At 47.4% G+C, this 18,335-nt stretch overlaps 1 protein-coding gene across 2 annotated transcripts; it reads right to left on the bottom strand.

The window, feature by feature from the left end:
- Positions 1 to 1,359: 1,359 nt before the first annotated feature.
- Positions 1,360 to 16,521, bottom strand: MLEC (malectin). Of its 2 annotated transcripts, XM_017661243.3 has the most exons (5): positions 16,163 to 16,521; positions 9,710 to 9,888; positions 8,059 to 8,235; positions 7,897 to 7,954; positions 1,360 to 6,751 (listed from the first exon to the last, which is right to left on the bottom strand). In XM_017661243.3, the coding sequence occupies exons 1-5, from the start codon at positions 16,392 to 16,394 to the stop codon at positions 6,522 to 6,524; spliced, it is 876 nt and encodes a 291-aa protein (XP_017516732.2). In that variant the 5' UTR covers positions 16,395 to 16,521; the 3' UTR covers positions 1,360 to 6,521. The 2 variants fall into 2 exon arrangements, with proteins under 2 accessions (XP_017516732.2, XP_073079378.1); XM_073223277.1 differs by lacking the exons at positions 7,897 to 7,954; positions 8,059 to 8,235.
- Positions 16,522 to 18,335: the final 1,814 nt, after the last annotated feature.

The following is an 18,335-nucleotide window of genomic DNA, read 5'->3' as shown; positions in this document are numbered from 1 at the left end:
AGCCCTCACCACTGCTACAGCAACAAGCTTTCCAGTACGTGCCGGAAAAACTCATCTCTCTTCCTCTATGGGGCATGGCGCGGGGTGGGGCACTAAGTATGGAGAAAGGTCTGACACACCCGCTCCAGTCAACAGGGAGCCTGATTTCCTCAGCGAGATTAAGATCTGGACCCAAAGAGTGGTTTAACCCAACCCCCAGCACTTGGCCCAAGATCTTCTGTCAGACAATTTCCCTCCCTACAACTCCCTAGAGCAAGGCTTCCTCACGTCTCTGCCCCCTTTGGCAGCTCATGCGAAAACACCTGAAATAGTAACAGCTAAATCTGAATTAGTGAAGAACTGCAGTTGTGAGTGGGCTCAAGCTAAGAAAGAGGCTCTGTGGGCCTCCTGGCTTACTTGGGCCCTGAGAACAGACTCCATCAACACTGGCCTCATTCTTAGAGCTGAGCACTGAATTCTGACTTTCAAGGGAGCGAGGCCAGACTCCCCCTCCCACCCCCCAAACCAGCAACCTCCATTCCTGCTTGGCGAAACACAGCAGGTAGGCTCTGGAGCCATGTCACATAGTATCATGGAGAAACGGAGTATAACAGCCCAGTTCTGCCTTTTGCTGGCTGTGTGACCTTGGGCAAGTCCCTTCACCTCTTAAAGGCTAACACCAACTGGCCTGTTGAAGATCAAGCAGAGATAACATCTGTAAGAGTGCTTGGCATTGTACCTAGCCCATTTCAAAGGCTATCTATAATTTTCATTCTCAGGGCCTTAGAAAGAACGTGGGTTTTACAAGCAGTTAGAGTAGGTTTGAGTCCTGGCCTGATCATTTACTGACTAGCCAGGGGTGAACTTACTGAAGTTCTTCCAATTTCATGTTCCTCAGCTGTAAAACATGGCAGATAAATTACAGGAAAAAAAGCCTTCCTGCTCTTTCTGCCCTTTCCCAGTGTATACTCAACACTGACAACACACCAGAAGAGAAGCAGAGAAAACTGCCCCATGGCTTAGTCTGTCCACAAGCTCTCATGGAGGCTGAGGGAAAGAAGAAAGGAGAGGCAGCGACAGGCTCAGCGTGCTTCGGGAGTGAGCCAGTCATGGATGTCCAGTGAAAGTGGAATAAAACAAAATAGCTGTTTATTTTTCCTTGAATGTGCTACTGGTTAAAATGGCCAGGCAGGGATTTTTACAGAACTTCATTGCCTTAACCAAACACCCTGGAGAAAAGAAAAGCAAAAGACACACAAGTAAATGGACTAGAACACCTAGCCTCACCACAAGGGGCCCTGTGCAGCAGAGGTGAACCCCTGGGTTTCCCTTAGCCCACCCTTTCACTTCACCTCTTTAAAAAAAAGTTCAAACTCAATCTCAGAGTGTCACTGCAAATTGTTTATTAAAACACAAAGCAATGGACAGTGAAAAACATCCTGATTTTTTTTTACTATTTGGTGGGAGTAGGATGGGGCATGGAAGGGGTAGGAACAGATGGAGACAGCCCAGAAGGAAAGACAGCTCTATCCACCTCTTCTGCTTTCCCGGGCCAGCCAGGTTCAAAGCCCCTTAATCACATCTCACTGTGCTGCTGTAAATGCATGTTGTGGCTACAGACCAAGAGCTGGTTTGGCGTCTGCAGGGAGAGGATGGGAAACTAGAGCAGGAGCTACAGCACTACTAAGACTTGACACTATTCCCCAGTACCCGGTGCAGAATAGAGCAGCCAGCCAAGCCCAACCTGGAGTGCTGGGGTGGGTTTCCTGACAAGCCAGGTGAGGGCAATAATGGATGAAGAGGCTGCCCTGCGCTCAGAATGGGCAGCTGGTCCTAGCATGGGAGAACTTGTTGGAAGGAAAATCCGAGGGAACTAATCCAGGGTCAAATTTCTTTTCATTCCCTGGATCAACACAGCAGGGAAGAGAAGTCTCAGAATGCCTCATTCTTCGTTTTGCTGTAGCTTCTCTGCCTGCCAATTCTCCCCTCCCACCTGGCAAAACTCAGATCTCCTTTCCTGACAGTTGTCCTTTGAAAGGACGGAAAGTGCACTTCAGTTTGTTGTTGTTTATCCTCATACTGAAATGAAGTGCTAAAGCTCAGAACAGAGGTGAGGACGGAGTTCTGCTTCCCCTGGCACTACGTGCCCCCATCTCACGAGACTGCCTGGATGCGAGAGGTGCCAAGGCCCTCTCTGCCAGCTCTAACAGGCACTACTGTTCCCAGGCTGCCAGCAGAATCCTGGCTCCGTTTTTATACTCCTGGGGGGAACCCGTCCCAAGGGATCCATCCTGCTCTTTTCCTGCCAACCCAGCCAGTCCCCAAATCATCTGCTCTTATCAAAATCATCTGGCAACATCAAGCAGGCTCACCAAAAGGCAGCTGGGGGAGGACAAGCCAGATCAGCAGCAAGCCTCCCATGTACAAAGAACCCACCCTCACTGGGCAGTGACCCGCTGGTGCCAATCTAGTCTTGTAGCAAAATGAGGCAGTCTAGCCCTCTTGCCCCAGGAGAGGTCTAAACACAGAGAGTCCCAGCTCAGACTGAAGGGGGAAAATTACTCTGATCTCTCTGAAGCTCGAACATTAAGGTTTCTTTGCAATCTTCTTAGAGCTCTTTGATCTCTAATTATATTTTTCCATAGAAGAGAAGCAGATTTCTTCCAAGATTTCTGAACAGATCCCCAGGATCCTTCCCTAGGGCCACAGCAGGAGGCCCAAACCATATCCTCCCTCCCCCACTTTTTTTAAACAGGAGCATCTATTTGTCTCTCACTTTGGAAAGCTCACCTGCTCTCCTAGGTCCTTTTGGAAAGGAATGGACGACAATATTAATGTTGCCACTTGATGCCATTAAGGTTCCTCAGGGCAAGAAGACACTTGAATTAGGTCAGAGCCGGTCAGCAAATGGGAAGGGAAGGGATGGGGAAGCAGCCCCATGGCGGGGGCTGTAAGACCCCTGTCCAGACCTGAAGCTAGAGGCAATGCCCACCCTGGCTCAGAGCAGGAGAGGAAAAGGCACTGTGCTGACTGGGGTGGGTCCTTCTCCAACCCCCAGGGAGGGTAAAGAACCTGCTGATTCTTTCCCTGGGCTTTCCAAGGTGAGCCAATTTCTAGGGAAAAGCACCTAAGTGCTAAGGAAAGGGAAAATACTGCTTTTATTTTCAGAAGTTCAACTGAGATTCTAGAAGCCAAGGCTAGGAGAGGGTAGAGGCAGGATAAAGGGAAGAGAAATTCCTTAAAATAGAAGCTTCTCCAAAAAGATAAGAAGTCAAATCGCAATTCTGAAACTGGATTAAACAGTTCCCAGGCACAGAAAGGGGAAAGTGAATAACTCAAACTTCACCCCATCTCTTCAAAGCCTAAGTGACCTCTTCTGTGATCCCCCATTTCAGGCCAGCATCTCTTAGGCAAAGAGTGGGAAGAGAAAAAGATCACACTCTCAAACCAACAGGGGGCCCTGCAGGCCTTGTGGTCCTCCTAGGAGTCTAACATCCCTGACACTTGTGGATAACTCTCTTTCAAGTCACCAGAACTCCAAGTGTCCACTAGGCAGCTGCCCCTCAATAGCAGAGACTTTTCAGAAAAAATGGATCTAACTTAAGGGACATGAATCCCAGATTGCTTCCTGGCATGTTCTTTCAGTCAGCATGAGTGAAGCCCAGGAAGTCTGAGCAGAGGGCGGCTGGCCGGACCCAAATCAGAGCTACCGTGCAGACTCTCAGCCCATCTAAAGCAGACATCTCTGCTCAGTCCACCCAGAAGCTGACCTGAAGTCACACTTCTGGCAAAAAGAGTTTCGCCATGGCGGTCTGCTCTCAGCACTGGCCTGCAGTGCTCAGGGAGATCAGAAGCCAAGGACAGAGCATGGGTCCAGGGGAAGAACCCAGGCTTCCCCTCCCACCATCCGGTCATCACGCAGCACCTCCCCGCACCAGTCAGGCTCCCTACGGCACAGCCTCTCAGCTGTAGCAAGAGCACAAAACACAGACATGGGAACAAACAGTGCAAAAAGCAAAAGATGCACAACAGAGTGACTATTGACACACACAATACAAAAATAAAGAGTGCCCCTCCCACCCCTTTCACCTAAACTTCATGTACCTATATCATCTTGGAGGAGCCAAAAAAAGCTTTCAAGTTCAGCATCGTGAGGCAGCTGTGAGCAGCCCTGGGCAGCTGTTGGCTGGGCGGGCTTGGAACTCCAGGGGACTCTTCCCCGGCCCCCACCACACTTCTTCCTGTTCCCTCACGTCCTTCAGGTTTGTGAGCCCCAGGAAGATGTTCTTCCCTTCAGACACGACCAAAGAGGAAAGTGCCCGTCCCTGTCCCTGAGCTCAGGGGATGGGTGGGCCTGGAACAGGCAGAAGCAGAGCTGCTTGCCTTACAGTACCGCTGGGAGGCGGCCCCGGAGCCAGAGCCGCCTCCTGACACTCCAAGTCACTGCACGGACGGGCTGAGGGGAGAAGACAGGGACCCCCCACCCCTTCCTCAGGGAGACCTGGGCCAACTGACCAACAAGGCAAATGGAGGCAGCAAGTCCTCCTTCTGCAGGTTGTCTCCACTGGCAGTGGCTTATGGCTTTGAGTTGTTCTCATGGAACCCAAATCAAAACCATGGTCAGAGCCCAATTAATAGTCAGGATATGCTCTTCCACAGGCAGGTGGTCCCAGGACCAAAGCTATGGGATGGCATTCCTTAAAGCAGGCTGCAGCCATCCGGCTACCTGACTCAATACCCTAGTACCGAGGCTGAAGTAAAAGACTATAACTCTCAAAGGACCAACCGCTGGCCGGCATAACTCATTAAGAGCCAAAACCTAGGAATGAGCCTAAGGACTACCTACTTTGTCACATAATGAACAGTTCAAATATGTGGAGCTCTTTAACAGTGATCCACAAAGCAGACTCAAAATTAAACACATTCTAAAAAGATGGGCCTGGCCTGAGATTTCTATGCTGCTCCAGGCCAAGCAGAAGCTAATCCCATTGCCTTCCCTCCACAGAATTCCTTGCAGCTTGGCTGGGTCCTCCTTCATTGCTGTGCTAACTGGGAAAAGGATGACAGTGACCAGAAAGGAGGGGAACAGGGAAGCTTCATTTCCTGCAGAAATTTTTTAAGGGAATTCAAGACAGACTCTTTGATGCTAGGGTTGACTTCAGAGCTGCCAGGACTGTGGCTGATCAGAAGTCTTTCGGCCCCGTCACACCAAGAACCTGACTACTACTTGGATAGGGCAATGAAACGACAGAGGGGCATACCATTAATACCAGTGAGAAGTGTCACTGAGCCAGATACAGACAATCAGTCTAGTTCCTTGAGCAGCTCTAGGCATAAGCCAAAGCTGGTTGATCCATGACATAGAAGGACATGGGAATAAATGAACATTGGAAACTAGACATACCAAACAGTGGTCAGTCACTTACTAGGGCTCAAGTCTCTGAGGTTGCTCTTAAATTATGCTAACATAAGCCTTTTCTAATCCAAAGACCAGAAAAGACTTTTAAGGTCAAGTGTTCTGTTGCTGCAGGCTAGAAAGCATCCCTGTCCCCTGGCAGCAAGACCCTACAAAGGGGCCAGTAAAAGAACTGCAGAGTCAGGCCCTCCTGGCTGCTGGCTCAGAGATCCAGGGAGGGAGTACCGACAAGGGAGGCGGTAGAGGATTAGACATTCAGAGGGAACTCCAAGCCCCCATGTCTCCTTCCCTTCTTGGCAATAACTTAGTGGGATGTTGAGAGAGAGAAGAGATTTAAGTGAGACAGATTAAGGGGAGGGAGGAGGGAAAAGAAATCAAGTCCCCAACAGGCACTGAAATCAAAATGATTTGTTGTAACAAGTCAGAGGCAACCTGAAGACCTGACATAAGCTAATCGTCTTGGATACCAGACAGTCCTCTCACTGGCACGAGTCAGGGAGACGAGTAATGACAAAAGCTCACACACTGAAGGTGGAACTATCACTGGGATAAAACCAGGACATAAGGAAATACCTACTTTTCTTCCTTTTTTTAAATCCCTCTTCTGTTTTCACCTTTATCATACAAATTATACACCTTCTCACACATACACAAACTACACACACTCTCAATCTCAAGACATCTGAAAACTTATCTGGACAATAACTTTAAAACATACCCAACTCCCAGCACTGTTCTTCTCAAGTAAAAGATGACATTTCCCTGCTGTTAATTTCTAACCTACAAAAAGGAACTGTGTCTGCTCTGAGTTCAGAGTCCTTTCCACTAGGTACACAGATGAGGGTCCTTGAACAAGTAGGATCCAGTTTACCCTAAGTACCGTAGAAAGGAAAGAGACAGCTGGGGGCCAGCCACAAGAAAGGACTCAGACTAAAGCAGCTCAGGGACCAGGTGGTTGGATGAGGGCTGCTCTCTACTCACTCGGCCTCTTTTTATCTCCTTTAATTGTGTGTGTGTGTTTTGTTTTTTGTTTTTGTTAATCATTGTGAAAAATACAGAAACCAAAACCAACATGTTTGGTTTCTTTCCCACACCCCTCCACCCTGTTCAGGATGGTAATTTGTTCTCACAACCGGCAGAGGCAGAAGAGGGTTGGAATGAAGACTCCGAAGGCCACCAGGATGGGAAACATGAGGCTGCTGTTGTCCGAGGCATAGGGGTTGGGCGTGCGGGGTCCTGACTGCACACGGTTCTTATTGGTCTGTCTTTTGAGATTAGACCCTTCATCGTATTCTTCTTCTTCTTCTTCCTCTTCTTTCTTCTCCAGGCCTGGATGAGGCTGCAGCTTTGGTACATCTGACACAAGTAACAGGACACCTTTTAAGTGAGACCCTTAAAAGCAGTAAATAAGCCACAATAAAAAGGCACTATGGCCTAATCAAGTTCCACAGGAAGGGGCAGAAGTAGCAGAAATAGCCTCTGTCCTAGAAAGTGTAGCAGACTGCTGTACACACTACCCTTCTTTACATTTAACTAAAAAGCAGTAAAAAGCCTGTCACAGGGAAGCTATATCCTCTTCCTGTCCTACTTCAGAGCTCCCAGGGGGCCAGACCAGACGGGGATAATGACCCGACATCCAAACTTAACCTTTTCAAATCCCTCCTCCTCCCTCCCACAATCCCATATTCCATTTGGTTCACACAGCAACTGAGGAAAAGCTTATGCACAGAGTTCTGGATTCTCAGCACACACTATGCCTCTGCTCTGTCTCCTCCTTAGGGACTCAACCTACAAATCTGTTTGGTGGCAAGACGTCCTCCTGGAAGTCATAATTTGGGGAGACATCAAGACAACAGGATGAACTCTTCAATGCATTCAGGATGAGTTGGGAAATGGCACAGAGGTGGGATGAGGCAGAAAAGTCACTAGGACACAAGCTTTCTCTGCAAAAATCAGCCTGAGAAGCTGGCAGCCAGGACAATCTGAAGCCTGAGAAACAGATATGCCCTAAGGCTGGATCCCAAGAACAAGGAGACATTAGTAAGTGAACTTTGTCCCATGCAGTACAGCAATGCTGGAATTTCTCAGAGCATACCAAAACATTAAAGGACTCTTTCTTTGGCCTTTTTCCCTTTGCCCCAGAAAAAAGATGTCAAAGAAACAGAATAAGGACAAGTTTATGGCAATTCCAAATGACTACAAGGTCAGAACACACCAGTACATACCGTTATACATCCCAATTTACAGTGGAGTTAAAGGAATTTGTCCAAAACCAAACAGCAAATTAAGTGAAAGCAGCAAGAGCTGAACACAGATCTTACTCCAAACTTAGGGCTAGCACCACATTTCATTTCATTCCTATCTGTCTGACCCTGAATTCCCCAGTTTAGCTTTAGGAAGTGTTTTCAAAACGGATTAGCTAAATTATTTCCCAAGAGTTTCCTCAACCTCAACCGTATCCTTCAGCCCAAGTCAAAAAGCAGGTCAAAAACACAACTTACCATCCACTGTCCCAGCCATGATGTAGAGTGCACATACTTTGGGATTGTCATAGTACCCCTAGGAAATGGGAAAGAGTGGTCAACCTCCCAGAGCAGCCAACACTCCCCCCACACCCACTCTTTAAGCTCCTCCTCAGCTGTGAGGGCCAGTAGGAGCATTACCTTGACAAATTCGATGTAGAGTTTCCCCGTGAAGGTAGACACCTCTCCCTGGACACTCAGCTTCCCCTTTTTGATGCTCATAGGGATGATTTCATCATGAGCGGTGCTATGCCCGACACGATCAAAGATATCCAAGTCCTTAACCACAACATGGCCATTCAACCGCACATCAAATACCTTCCAAGATTCAAAAAGGAGTCAGTGTCAAAACCATCAGCTTCAACCCAGTAATTCCACTCCTAGGAATTTACCCAAAGAAAACAAAACCCCTGATTTGAAACAGACATATGCACCCTATGTTTATCACCACACTACTTGCAATAGCCCAGATATGGAAGCAACCTAAGTGTCTATCAGTAGATGAATGGATAAAGAAGATGTGGTACATATACACAATGGAATATTATTCAGCCATAAGAAGAAAACAAATCCTACCATTTGCAACAACATGGATGGAGCTAGAGGGTATTACACTCAGTGAAATAAGCCAGGTGGAGAAAGACAAGTATCAAATGATTTCACTCATATGTGGAGTATAAGAACAAAGAAAAACTGAAGGAACAAAACAGCAGCAGAATCACAGAACCCAAGAATGGACTAACGGTTACCAAAGGGTAAGGGACTGGGGAGAATGGGTGGGAAGGGAGGGATAAGGGCAGGAAAAAAGAAAGGGGGCATTGTGATTAGCATGTATAATGTAGGGGAGGGGCATGGGGAAGGCTGTGCAACACAGTGAAGACAAGTAGTGATTCTACAGCATTTTACTACACTGATGGACAGTGACTGTAAAGGGGTGTGTGGGGGCTACTTGGTGAAGGGGGAAGCCGAGTAAACATAATGTTCTTAATGTAATTGTAGATTAATGATAACAAAAAAAAAAAAAAGCAAAACAGAAGGAATGAAACAGACTTACAGACACTGAGAAATGACTCTAAGGGGGTTTGGGGGAGGAGGATAAAGGGGCACAATAATTTGCAATCATAATATAAGTTGATCACAGGGATTGTTGAACTGTTGTGATGTACATTTGAAACCAATGTAAGGTTGTATATTGATACTTTAATAAAAATAATAATAATTTTTTTTAATGAAGGGAGAGAAATGTAAAATAAAACCCATTAGCTTCATTGTCCTTTAGCAGTTCGACATCATGTAACTGCCTGGACTTCAAGTTCAAAAATAATTTAAGAAATGACAGAGATGGGCATACTCCAGGGTGACTAGAGTTCTTTACATGAGCCAAATCAAAGACTCATTCCTTCACTATCAAGGTCTCAGAGTGGCCTTAGGGAACAAGGAATACAAACAAAAAGCTCAACATGGAAAGAAGGCATTTAGAGGAAGGGACAAGGCTAAAAAATTAGGCTAAAAACTAGAAGGTGCTGATGATCAAGGGGGGAGAGAGAACCAGGAGGGCCCTAATAGGATCGGTTAGTTGCAAAGAACTAGGATTCGGCCATTACCTTCTGTCCCCAGCCCCCAAGGCAAGTGCAGCCTCATGAGCAATGAGACATAACTTCTCTGGGGGTAGAAGGAATCCAGCTTTTCCTCCACACTCATCTGTTCGTCCCTTCTGGGGAGGCTCTTAACACTCTTGGCCCACAGCAGAGGACTATCCAAGAGTGGCAATGTCACACTGACCAGGTCTCACCTTCTGCTGGGACTGTGCAAAATAGACCTCAGCAAATTTCAGCACTAACACATAGTCCCCCTCCTCCTTGATGGGTACTTCATAGCCAAACGTCTCCTCGTTGTACCGCTCTGTCTGATAAAGTATCTGGTCCTCGGGGTTGGACCGCAGGATCGGCAGTTTCATACCATAGTCAGAGGCTGGGGACAAAAGTCAGAGAGAAACCACATCAAAGGCAAGATACAAAAGAAGAACAGAGACCCCAGAAGCACCAGAGGCATTTCCAGGGCAAAGCTAATAACCCTCCCAGTGGACGGGGCCACCCACTCTTGCACCTGGCTCTGAACAGACTAGACACAATGTTGAGAATGAGACAGCCATTACCAGGGAAGAATAAAATGAAAGAAACCAAACACTAATCACCCCAACAGCCCCATGACCCTCATGGTAGAACTTTTTAAAACACATTAAAGTGGCTTTTCCCCAACTATGTAGTGATGGGAAGAGTACAGTCTTACTCATTATTAGAACAAAGCTGTCTGGTTCCCTGAGAGGGAGAGCTTAGAGAAACCTCATCAAACAAGGGAAATGGCCTGGAATTTTACAAGATGATGAAGTTCAAAGAACACTTTTTTCTTCTCCAGAAAAGTTCAGAATCTAAAACACATAGGATATCTGTTAGGAAAGTTGTTCTTCATTGTCTTTACGACAAACAAGATACTAGCTTTAGTTGCTTTTTATAATTTTCATTCATAAAGTTCCAAGGCTGGTAAAGAGAAACATGCTCATAAAAAGTGTGATGCCCTCTGATTTACTTTAGGTACAACAAGCACCTTAATTCCCAGATTCACAAAACTCCACCTCCCCTATTGTCTTAAACATTCCCCCAGTGAAACCACAAGACAAGTTCCTACTGTATCCCCAGCACCTACACAGTCCCTGGCACATAACCAGGCACTTGGTATGATTTGTTGAATGAACAAATGGCAGAGGAGGTGCCTGCACTGCAATGAGGCCATGCTGTTCTTCCCAGGTCAGCCTGTGCAGCCATCCCAACAAATTAAGAAAATCTGCCAAGGTCCTATTGGCACCCCTGGCTGAAGATGCCCCAGTCCTGGGGGATCTTTCCCGTTTCAGACTGACAAGGATTGAGGCAGGTAACAGGGCAAAGTTATTTACCTTGAGCCGGTATCAGAAGAGTTGAAAACCTCTATGACCCCCAGCCCTCTCCCAGCCTTGGTAGAAGAGAGAGTGTATGTTTTTCTTCCCTCATATAACAAACTACTGGAGTCTTTCCTTAAATATAAGCCATCACGCACCAACCCAGGATGAATAGTTACGCTTCCTCCTTCAGAAAGTAGCCTTGCTGACTGACTCCTTTATCCTATGCACACACACAGAGGCTTTCCAGAGCTCCCTAAATCTACTTTGCAAACTATTGACTTAGTAGTGATTTTGGTTTACAGGTCTGGTCTCTCCTCCAGCTTGGAATCAAAATTTCAAGACCACTTTCCAATCTCACCCAGTGACTCTGAACACAATAGACACCTAAATCCTTTTGGAAATGTCCAAGAGCAGTCATCCCAGAGCTTTATCTTCTGAATCACCGAAACATCAAGGGAGAGATCTTTTATCTCCAAGGGAGGTAAAAGAATAACCAGAAGACCCTGTGGCTAAGGTCAAACCCTCAAAAAAAACAAACAACTGTTAACAGTTCCTGTAAGTGAACAGTAGCCCCTGAGATCAGATGGCGGGAGATAATGCTGCAGGAAACTCATTGCACTATTGTCTTAAGACCTTTTGTCTTCCTATTTCTCCTCAAAGAGCAAAGACCAGGAGCTGAGAAGCACTACAAAGGACCGACTGCCAACACACCCCAGCTCTTTCTCAGGCTCAAACCATTATGCCAGGACACAAACCTATGAGATTTTTTAAAAGACTAACATTTCTTACGGAGAAGACAGTAATGACTCTATAGTATCTTACTACACTGATAGACAGTGACTGCAATGGGGTGGGGTGGGGGACTTGATAACACAGGTGAATGTTGAAACCACAATGTTGCTCATGTGAAACCTTCATAAGGTTGTATATCAATGACACCTTACTTAAAAAAATAAAAGATCCACGAGGGCAATATAGGTAAGACAGGGACTTGGAAGTAAGTAACTGCTCAAGTAAACTTGTCTTTCAACTTGTCTGCTGCAGCGTGTGTAGAATTAACGTTCTTTCCCATCAAGCTTACATTACCTCCAGTAAATTCTGCATGTCATACTGAGGGGAAAAAAAAGACTATTTCTCTTCCAACTGAGTTTGAAGAATTTCCTTCTTCCATGAGAACTGTGATCCTTACAAATTTGGAATATTACCTAGATTTTTTTAGATATACAGAAAATTTTGTGCATGTGTGGGGAATCTTTTGTCTTTTTTTGGAAAGTGAGAAACTGACAATAATGTAATCTGTAGCAGTCCCATCCCACCACTAAGAAAACTCAGTCCTCTGTGCAAAAACTACTCAACCACCTTGGAATTATCTTTAAATATTTTCCCTTTAAAGCCTGAGAGGCTTCCCTAAGAGATCTGCCACATACAAAGTTGAATTTGCCCAACTCCCAAGAAAAGCACCAGAAAAAAGGATTTTTCTGTTTTCCCTTTAGCCTTTATGCATTCACAGTTAAACAGATTCCTCTAAAATACAGTCAGCACACTGCTGGAGTTGGCACAGTATAGCTCAGATAATTAACCAAAAAGGAAGGGCACCACAGGGCCTACACTGTAACTCCTCCCTCCCTCTTAGTTCTAGACAAAGGAGTAGCCAGGCTAAAAAATTCAGCCCAGGTTTTACAGTAAGATGGGTTGGGATCTGAATCCTTGTTCTGCCACCAACTATGTGATGGGAACAAGCTGTTTCCTCACCTGTAAAATAGGGGATATCACCTACTCCACAGCACTGTGTTGGTGAGGATTAAAACATCTGTAAAAAGCTTAATACAGTGCCTCACAGAGACACAGACAGGCACAGAGGAATGCCAGCCAGGCAAGCATATATACTAAATAAATGCCTCCACTCCGGGGAGTTTAGGGAATGGACCAAGAGAAAAACGGAAGAAAACTAATTGGAAAACTGGAGCTGGGAACCACAGGAGTAGGAAAGGCAGGAGCAGGAACCCAGCATGCAGCCCCACAATGGTACGCTGACACCACCACCCTGTTACACCTCCTGCCAGACCACTGTTCTTCTGAATCACTAGTTCGTAAAGAATTATCCTAAATGGACTGAGGCAGGGAACCTGGGGATTCAGTTCATCAAAAAGGGAGTCAAAGGGCCTGTATATAATGTCCACTGCTTCTTACTTCTGGATGATGGAGTAGCCAGGCTACCTGAAAATTTCAGCCCAGGTTTTAGAGTAAGACAGGCCTTGGTTTGAATAGTGGCTCTGCCAACAACTATGGGATGTGAAATGAGTTATTTTCTCTAGCTGTTTTCTCACTTGTAAAATGGAATTATCACCTATCTAAATTCTCTGCCAGTGCATTTCTCCTACTTGGAGGGCCTGCAAATGAAGCCTACCTCTTAGGTGACAGTATAGGGAGAGAATTCTAAAGAAATCCCATGGCCTTAAGCAAATCAGAGGCAGCAGTGCTCTCATCAGATCTTTCAAGTTCTCATCCTTCCAAGGCCAAGTCATTCCCTACCTAAAAGGAAGGCTGCCCAAAGAAGGGTCTTCTTCAGGGCTGCAGAATTAGTAATCTGATAGGCTTAGGCCCTTAGCCAGCTTTTTTCCCCCTCTTGAACCATGTTCTGTTCTACTTTTAATTCCATGTAAAAGGTCATCAAGCAGAGAAAGAGAGACACACTTTAATCTACTCTGGACAGGAGAGTTTTCAGACTCATGTCATTGATTCAAAAGCATGAAAAAATGTTATTAGGAAGGAAAACAAGGCTCAGAGATAAAACAAGTTCTTCAAGGTCATAGATACGATTAGCAGGTATCTTTCCATGAAGAGGAAATAGCCTCTCCTAAAACCAAGCTTAGTTCTATGTACTCAGGCCAACCACGTCTTTTCCTCAGAGTCAAGAGGAACCCAAATAGAGCAAGTTAAATAGAACCTGGAATGCACAGCATGCCAGAATTCCAAATTGAGCAATTCTGAATCACCTTCAGTAGTGGCACTTCCATAGGTTGAAAAAGCCTTCCTCAGGCTGTATCTCCTATGAGCACTAGCTATCCTTGAGGCAGAAACGAAAGTCAACAAACATGATGAAGTGCCTTTGAAAGCAAAAGCCACTAGGTGCCCTGGGCCACTCAGTTACAAGAATGCTGAAGTACAAAGACACTATAGAGAAAGAGCAAGTTCAAAAGCAGGCCAAACCCTTATCTGGATTAAATTGGTAACAAATACCTGAATTCATTCAACATAAAATGAACTTTTGTCAGCATGCTGAAAACAATATTATAGGCATGTGGGAAAAGAAAGAAGACATAAATAAGAGCTCCTACTGCAATTAGTGTAGGGAACTACATGACATAAGGTCTCCAAATACCTGGCACACCCCTATCCAAACCAAGAAAGGGAGGGAGAGTGAACAGCTATACTTCCCTGGGTAGTGCCGGGTCCTCAGCACAGCAACTATAGTGCTGCCCGCTGAAAGTGGAAGCTTAATCACATCTCAGCCCCACACCTAATGCCAGCAAAATGCTACTCTCAAACCCCAGTAAGTGCAATGTTGCAACAGGCTGGTCCAAGATGCAGGTGACAACTACCCTCCATTCTCCATCCATACCTTAATACTACTACAATTCATACCCAAATTGGCAGAATGGAGCAGGGAACCTCTGTTTATAGTGTGCCAAAGGCCAAGGTCCATGATAGGACGCCAATAAACATGAGCTTTGCTAAGTCTCATACAATTTTACCTGCTACAACTCCTCAGAAAGAACTGTAACCATGAGCCAATACCCAAGGACAGAGCTAAACCAGCAGGTGAAAACCAGGACTTCTGAGTAAGGGGAGTAGCCAGGGGCTAAACCTGTGTGATCTTAGTTTCCTCCTCTGCACAATGGACCTATGAGGATAATGTAAGCTATGTAAAGCTTGGTATCTGTTAAGTGAAAGGAACCATCTGCACACTGTCCTCACCACAGCTATCTCAAGAGGCAAAGTCCACAAACAGTCTCTAATTTCCTCAAGGGCTCCTTCCTCCCTGCCCACACCCATGAAGAAAGAGGAAGGGTCCAAGATGGAGATTGCAGCGACCTCCTGCTATTAAGTCTGGTTTTGGCTGCCGTTAGAGCTGCTAAAGTTCAGGGCTCCCTGACTCAGCTGAACCAGGCTACTGAAACCTCCATGTCTGAGCTAAATAAATTCCAAGACATAGAACTTCAGAATACAGCCTTGTGTCCTAACACCCTCACATGTACAGAAGCAATAAACTCCCTCCTATAACAAACTCCAGGACACTGCAATTAACTTGGAAGAACTAAGCTAAACCCTTTCCTAAAGGCAAGAGCCAAATCTGAGCATCGTGGAAAAAGAGTGAGAGAAACTCTGTCTCCTAGTTTTCTGGAGATGACATAATGCCAATTTGGCAGCCTCTGAACAGCATACAAGCATAAATCTCCTTCCAACACATGAAGCAGGGAATTTCCTTCTTAAACCTGTTTCCAATCCTACTTACAGAAGAAACAGAGCTTAGAATCCCCCAAAATGGGGTCTGGGTATGACCTACATCTGAAGCCCCTGGCAATTTTTACACTAACTCTGAGAACTGTGCTGCTCTGCGAAAACTACTATTGCTCAATAAGTCAAATCATTTTTCCCATAAACTGGAATCATACCTCTCAAGACCATTTAGGGTAGATTTTACACTCTCAGAATACGCAGATCTTCCACTGGCTGACCCAGCTGACACACTACCAGCCTCAAGTGCAGGACGGCTTCAAGAGAACCACCCTCTGGGGGCGGCCTGCAGCTTCTACTTTTAAGCACACATATTCTTCGCTTCAAAGCTGGGGAGGAAGCTACAATAAAAGTTTCCTGGCCCTACACTCTTCGAAGATGCCTTTCTATTCTGGCTAAAAATCAAGCAAAAGGGGCAAGGAAAGCGGCCGATTTTTGGGTCGGCGGGAATCAATCAGGAACTGTCTTTACCAGAGAGCAGAACCACCCACGCCAGGAACACTGACAACCTACAACCCGTGAGGCTTCGGGGTGGCAACAAGCCGCCCTCGTCTTTACTTTCCCAACTCAGAGGGAAGTGAGGGATTAAAGAAAATGCAGGATGTGAGGTCCAAATATAACTTCTAGCCAACTCTGCCTCAGTGCTTCTTGGTCGCTTCGACCCAGCGTTAGGCTCTGAGCTCTGACCGGGTCCCTGAGAAAACTGCGGTGAAACTTCGACCCAGAGCCGGGGCCCGAGGCCCCGCCGGCTGCGCCCGGTACCGTGAGCCGGCAAGCCGCGGCTCCTCTCACCTCGGCCCACCCGGCCCTCCAAAGGGTCCTTGCGGAAGTGAATCCCGTGCACGTCTACATGCGCCTCGCCGCCCGCGTTGACGGCCCAGATGACGCTGTCAGGGAGCCCGGCCGCAGCCGCGCGAACCACGCCGAGCCGCGGCCCCCGGAACGCCGGCGGCAGCAGCAATAGCAGCAGCAGCAGGCGTAGGAGCGCCGCGGCCGCGCCCTCACCCGCGCCGGCGCCCAGCATGGCGGCCGCCACAACGAGGCAGCCTCCGCCAACCCTCGGCCTCAGTCGACCGCCAGGCCGCCCCGGACTCAGAAACACAGAGCCACGGGCAGCTCTGCCTTGGCCGCCGGGGACATGCCGCTCAACAGCCTCCTTCTCAGCCGCGGGTGCCGCCTCCCACCTCAGGAACAACCTACCACGTCGCCCAGCCCCCGCTACGACGCTGCAGCCAATCAGCGTCAGGCCCTCATTAATTACCCACCACCCCGCCGGTAAGCGGCCGCCTATTGGTTACTAGGAGCGGGAAAGGGCGTGGCCACTTCCAGTCGGCAGTCCAACCATCAGGCACTAGAAGGAGGGCGCGCAGAGGTTGCGAGTTCGGTTGAAGCGGCGGTTCAGTGCGGAAGTGGCGGGGTGCAGCGCCCAGGCGGCCCCGGAATCCCGCTGCTCAATAGGAAAGGTGGCCGGGGTGGGAGGGAAGGTTTAGGGTAGGGCGCACTGACACGTCGCCAGCACTTCCGGTGATCCAGATCGTGGAACCGAATTGGTTCGAGGGGGCGTTGTTGACTTTCCCGCCCCCTCTTCTCAGGAAGAAGCATGAACGTAAGCTCTAGTAGGAGAAGAAATGGACACTCTTACGGCCCAGACTCAATCTTTTCCCCCGCGCGAGGCAGAGAACTTATCCTCCCCTAGAGAGGCCACAAGAGTTGGTCCTCAGGTCAAGAGGACCACGAGGACAAGGCCCCGCCCCCACCCCTTAGCGGGCTCGGGGCTGGTGGTAGCGTCCAGACGGCCATCCAATCGGAAGGCTCCAACGCAGCGGAAACGCGTGGCCTTGTGGGGGTGGGGCTCCAGGCTACCCTTATCTCCATGGCGACAGCCTCGGACCGGCCCCAGCGACGAAGGGGCGGGGCCGGGGCCGGGGCTTTCCCGGACCCAGCGGGGAGAGTCGCGCGAGGTATCCAGTCTGTTGGTGCGGACTTGTTCGGCTCAAGACAGGAGGGGAGCTCCCTCTCTGCTCTTTGGCACTCACCAAAGGCTCCCTTGCATTGGTGAACCCTGCGCTGTGATCACTGACCGAACTCCCACTTTTCAGATAGAGAAACTGAGGCCCAGAGATGGTCAGAAAGTTGCCCAAAGGGTCACACACAAGTTTAGGGTAGATCCAAGGCAAAAGCAGTTTATCCATTTGTTCCACAAATATTTATCAAGGCTCTACGACTAGGGTTGGCAGATTTAGCAGATATAATACAGGAAACCTAGTTAAATTGAATTTTCAGATAAACAAATGGAATATACTTTTACTAAAAATAATTCATTGTCTAAAATCCAAATGTAACTGGGCTTTACACCTTTTACCCAACAACCCTACCTACTGTGTGCCAAGCAATGTACTTCGTGCGGCAGGGAACAAAAACACCTGGATTTCTGCATGAGAATCACAGACTTTGAACTACCCCCCACTCAATTAGAACAGTGATGAGTGCTATAGAGCAAAAAACAGCGTGCCTAATGGAGAATGTCAGCAGTAGATTTAAATGCACCAGAATTCATTCTTCTGCTCCCAAGGATAGCGTTTAGAGTGTTCTCTTCTGGTCCCACTTGTTCCCCTCTGTTTTGCAAGGCTCTGGGCTGGCTTCCTCTCACAGACGTGTTTCCCCTCCTCAGGCCTCTCTGAGGCCCTGCACTAGGGCTTCTAATGCTCCTCTCCACTCTCTGAAAACCGTCATCTTTGAAGGAACTTGACAAGTCAGAGCTTGAACAGCTCTCAGAGCAGAAACACAGGTAAAAATTGGTGACGCAGGCTTCCTTTCTCCAAGCAGTTGACCACAGAGCCCACGTTCTAACCAAATAATATACTACCTCCAGGTGCTCATGTTAATTTATCTTCAAGGCAGTCTATCACAAAAATGGATTAAACCTCTGGGGAGACCTCAAAAGGCCTAACCTTATGTCTTCTCT

Source organism: Manis javanica, chromosome 15, assembly GCF_040802235.1.
Source record: "Manis javanica isolate MJ-LG chromosome 15, MJ_LKY, whole genome shotgun sequence".
Lineage (NCBI taxonomy): Eukaryota > Metazoa > Chordata > Mammalia > Pholidota > Manidae > Manis > Manis javanica.
This window is presented reverse-complemented; position numbering and strand designations above follow the sequence as displayed.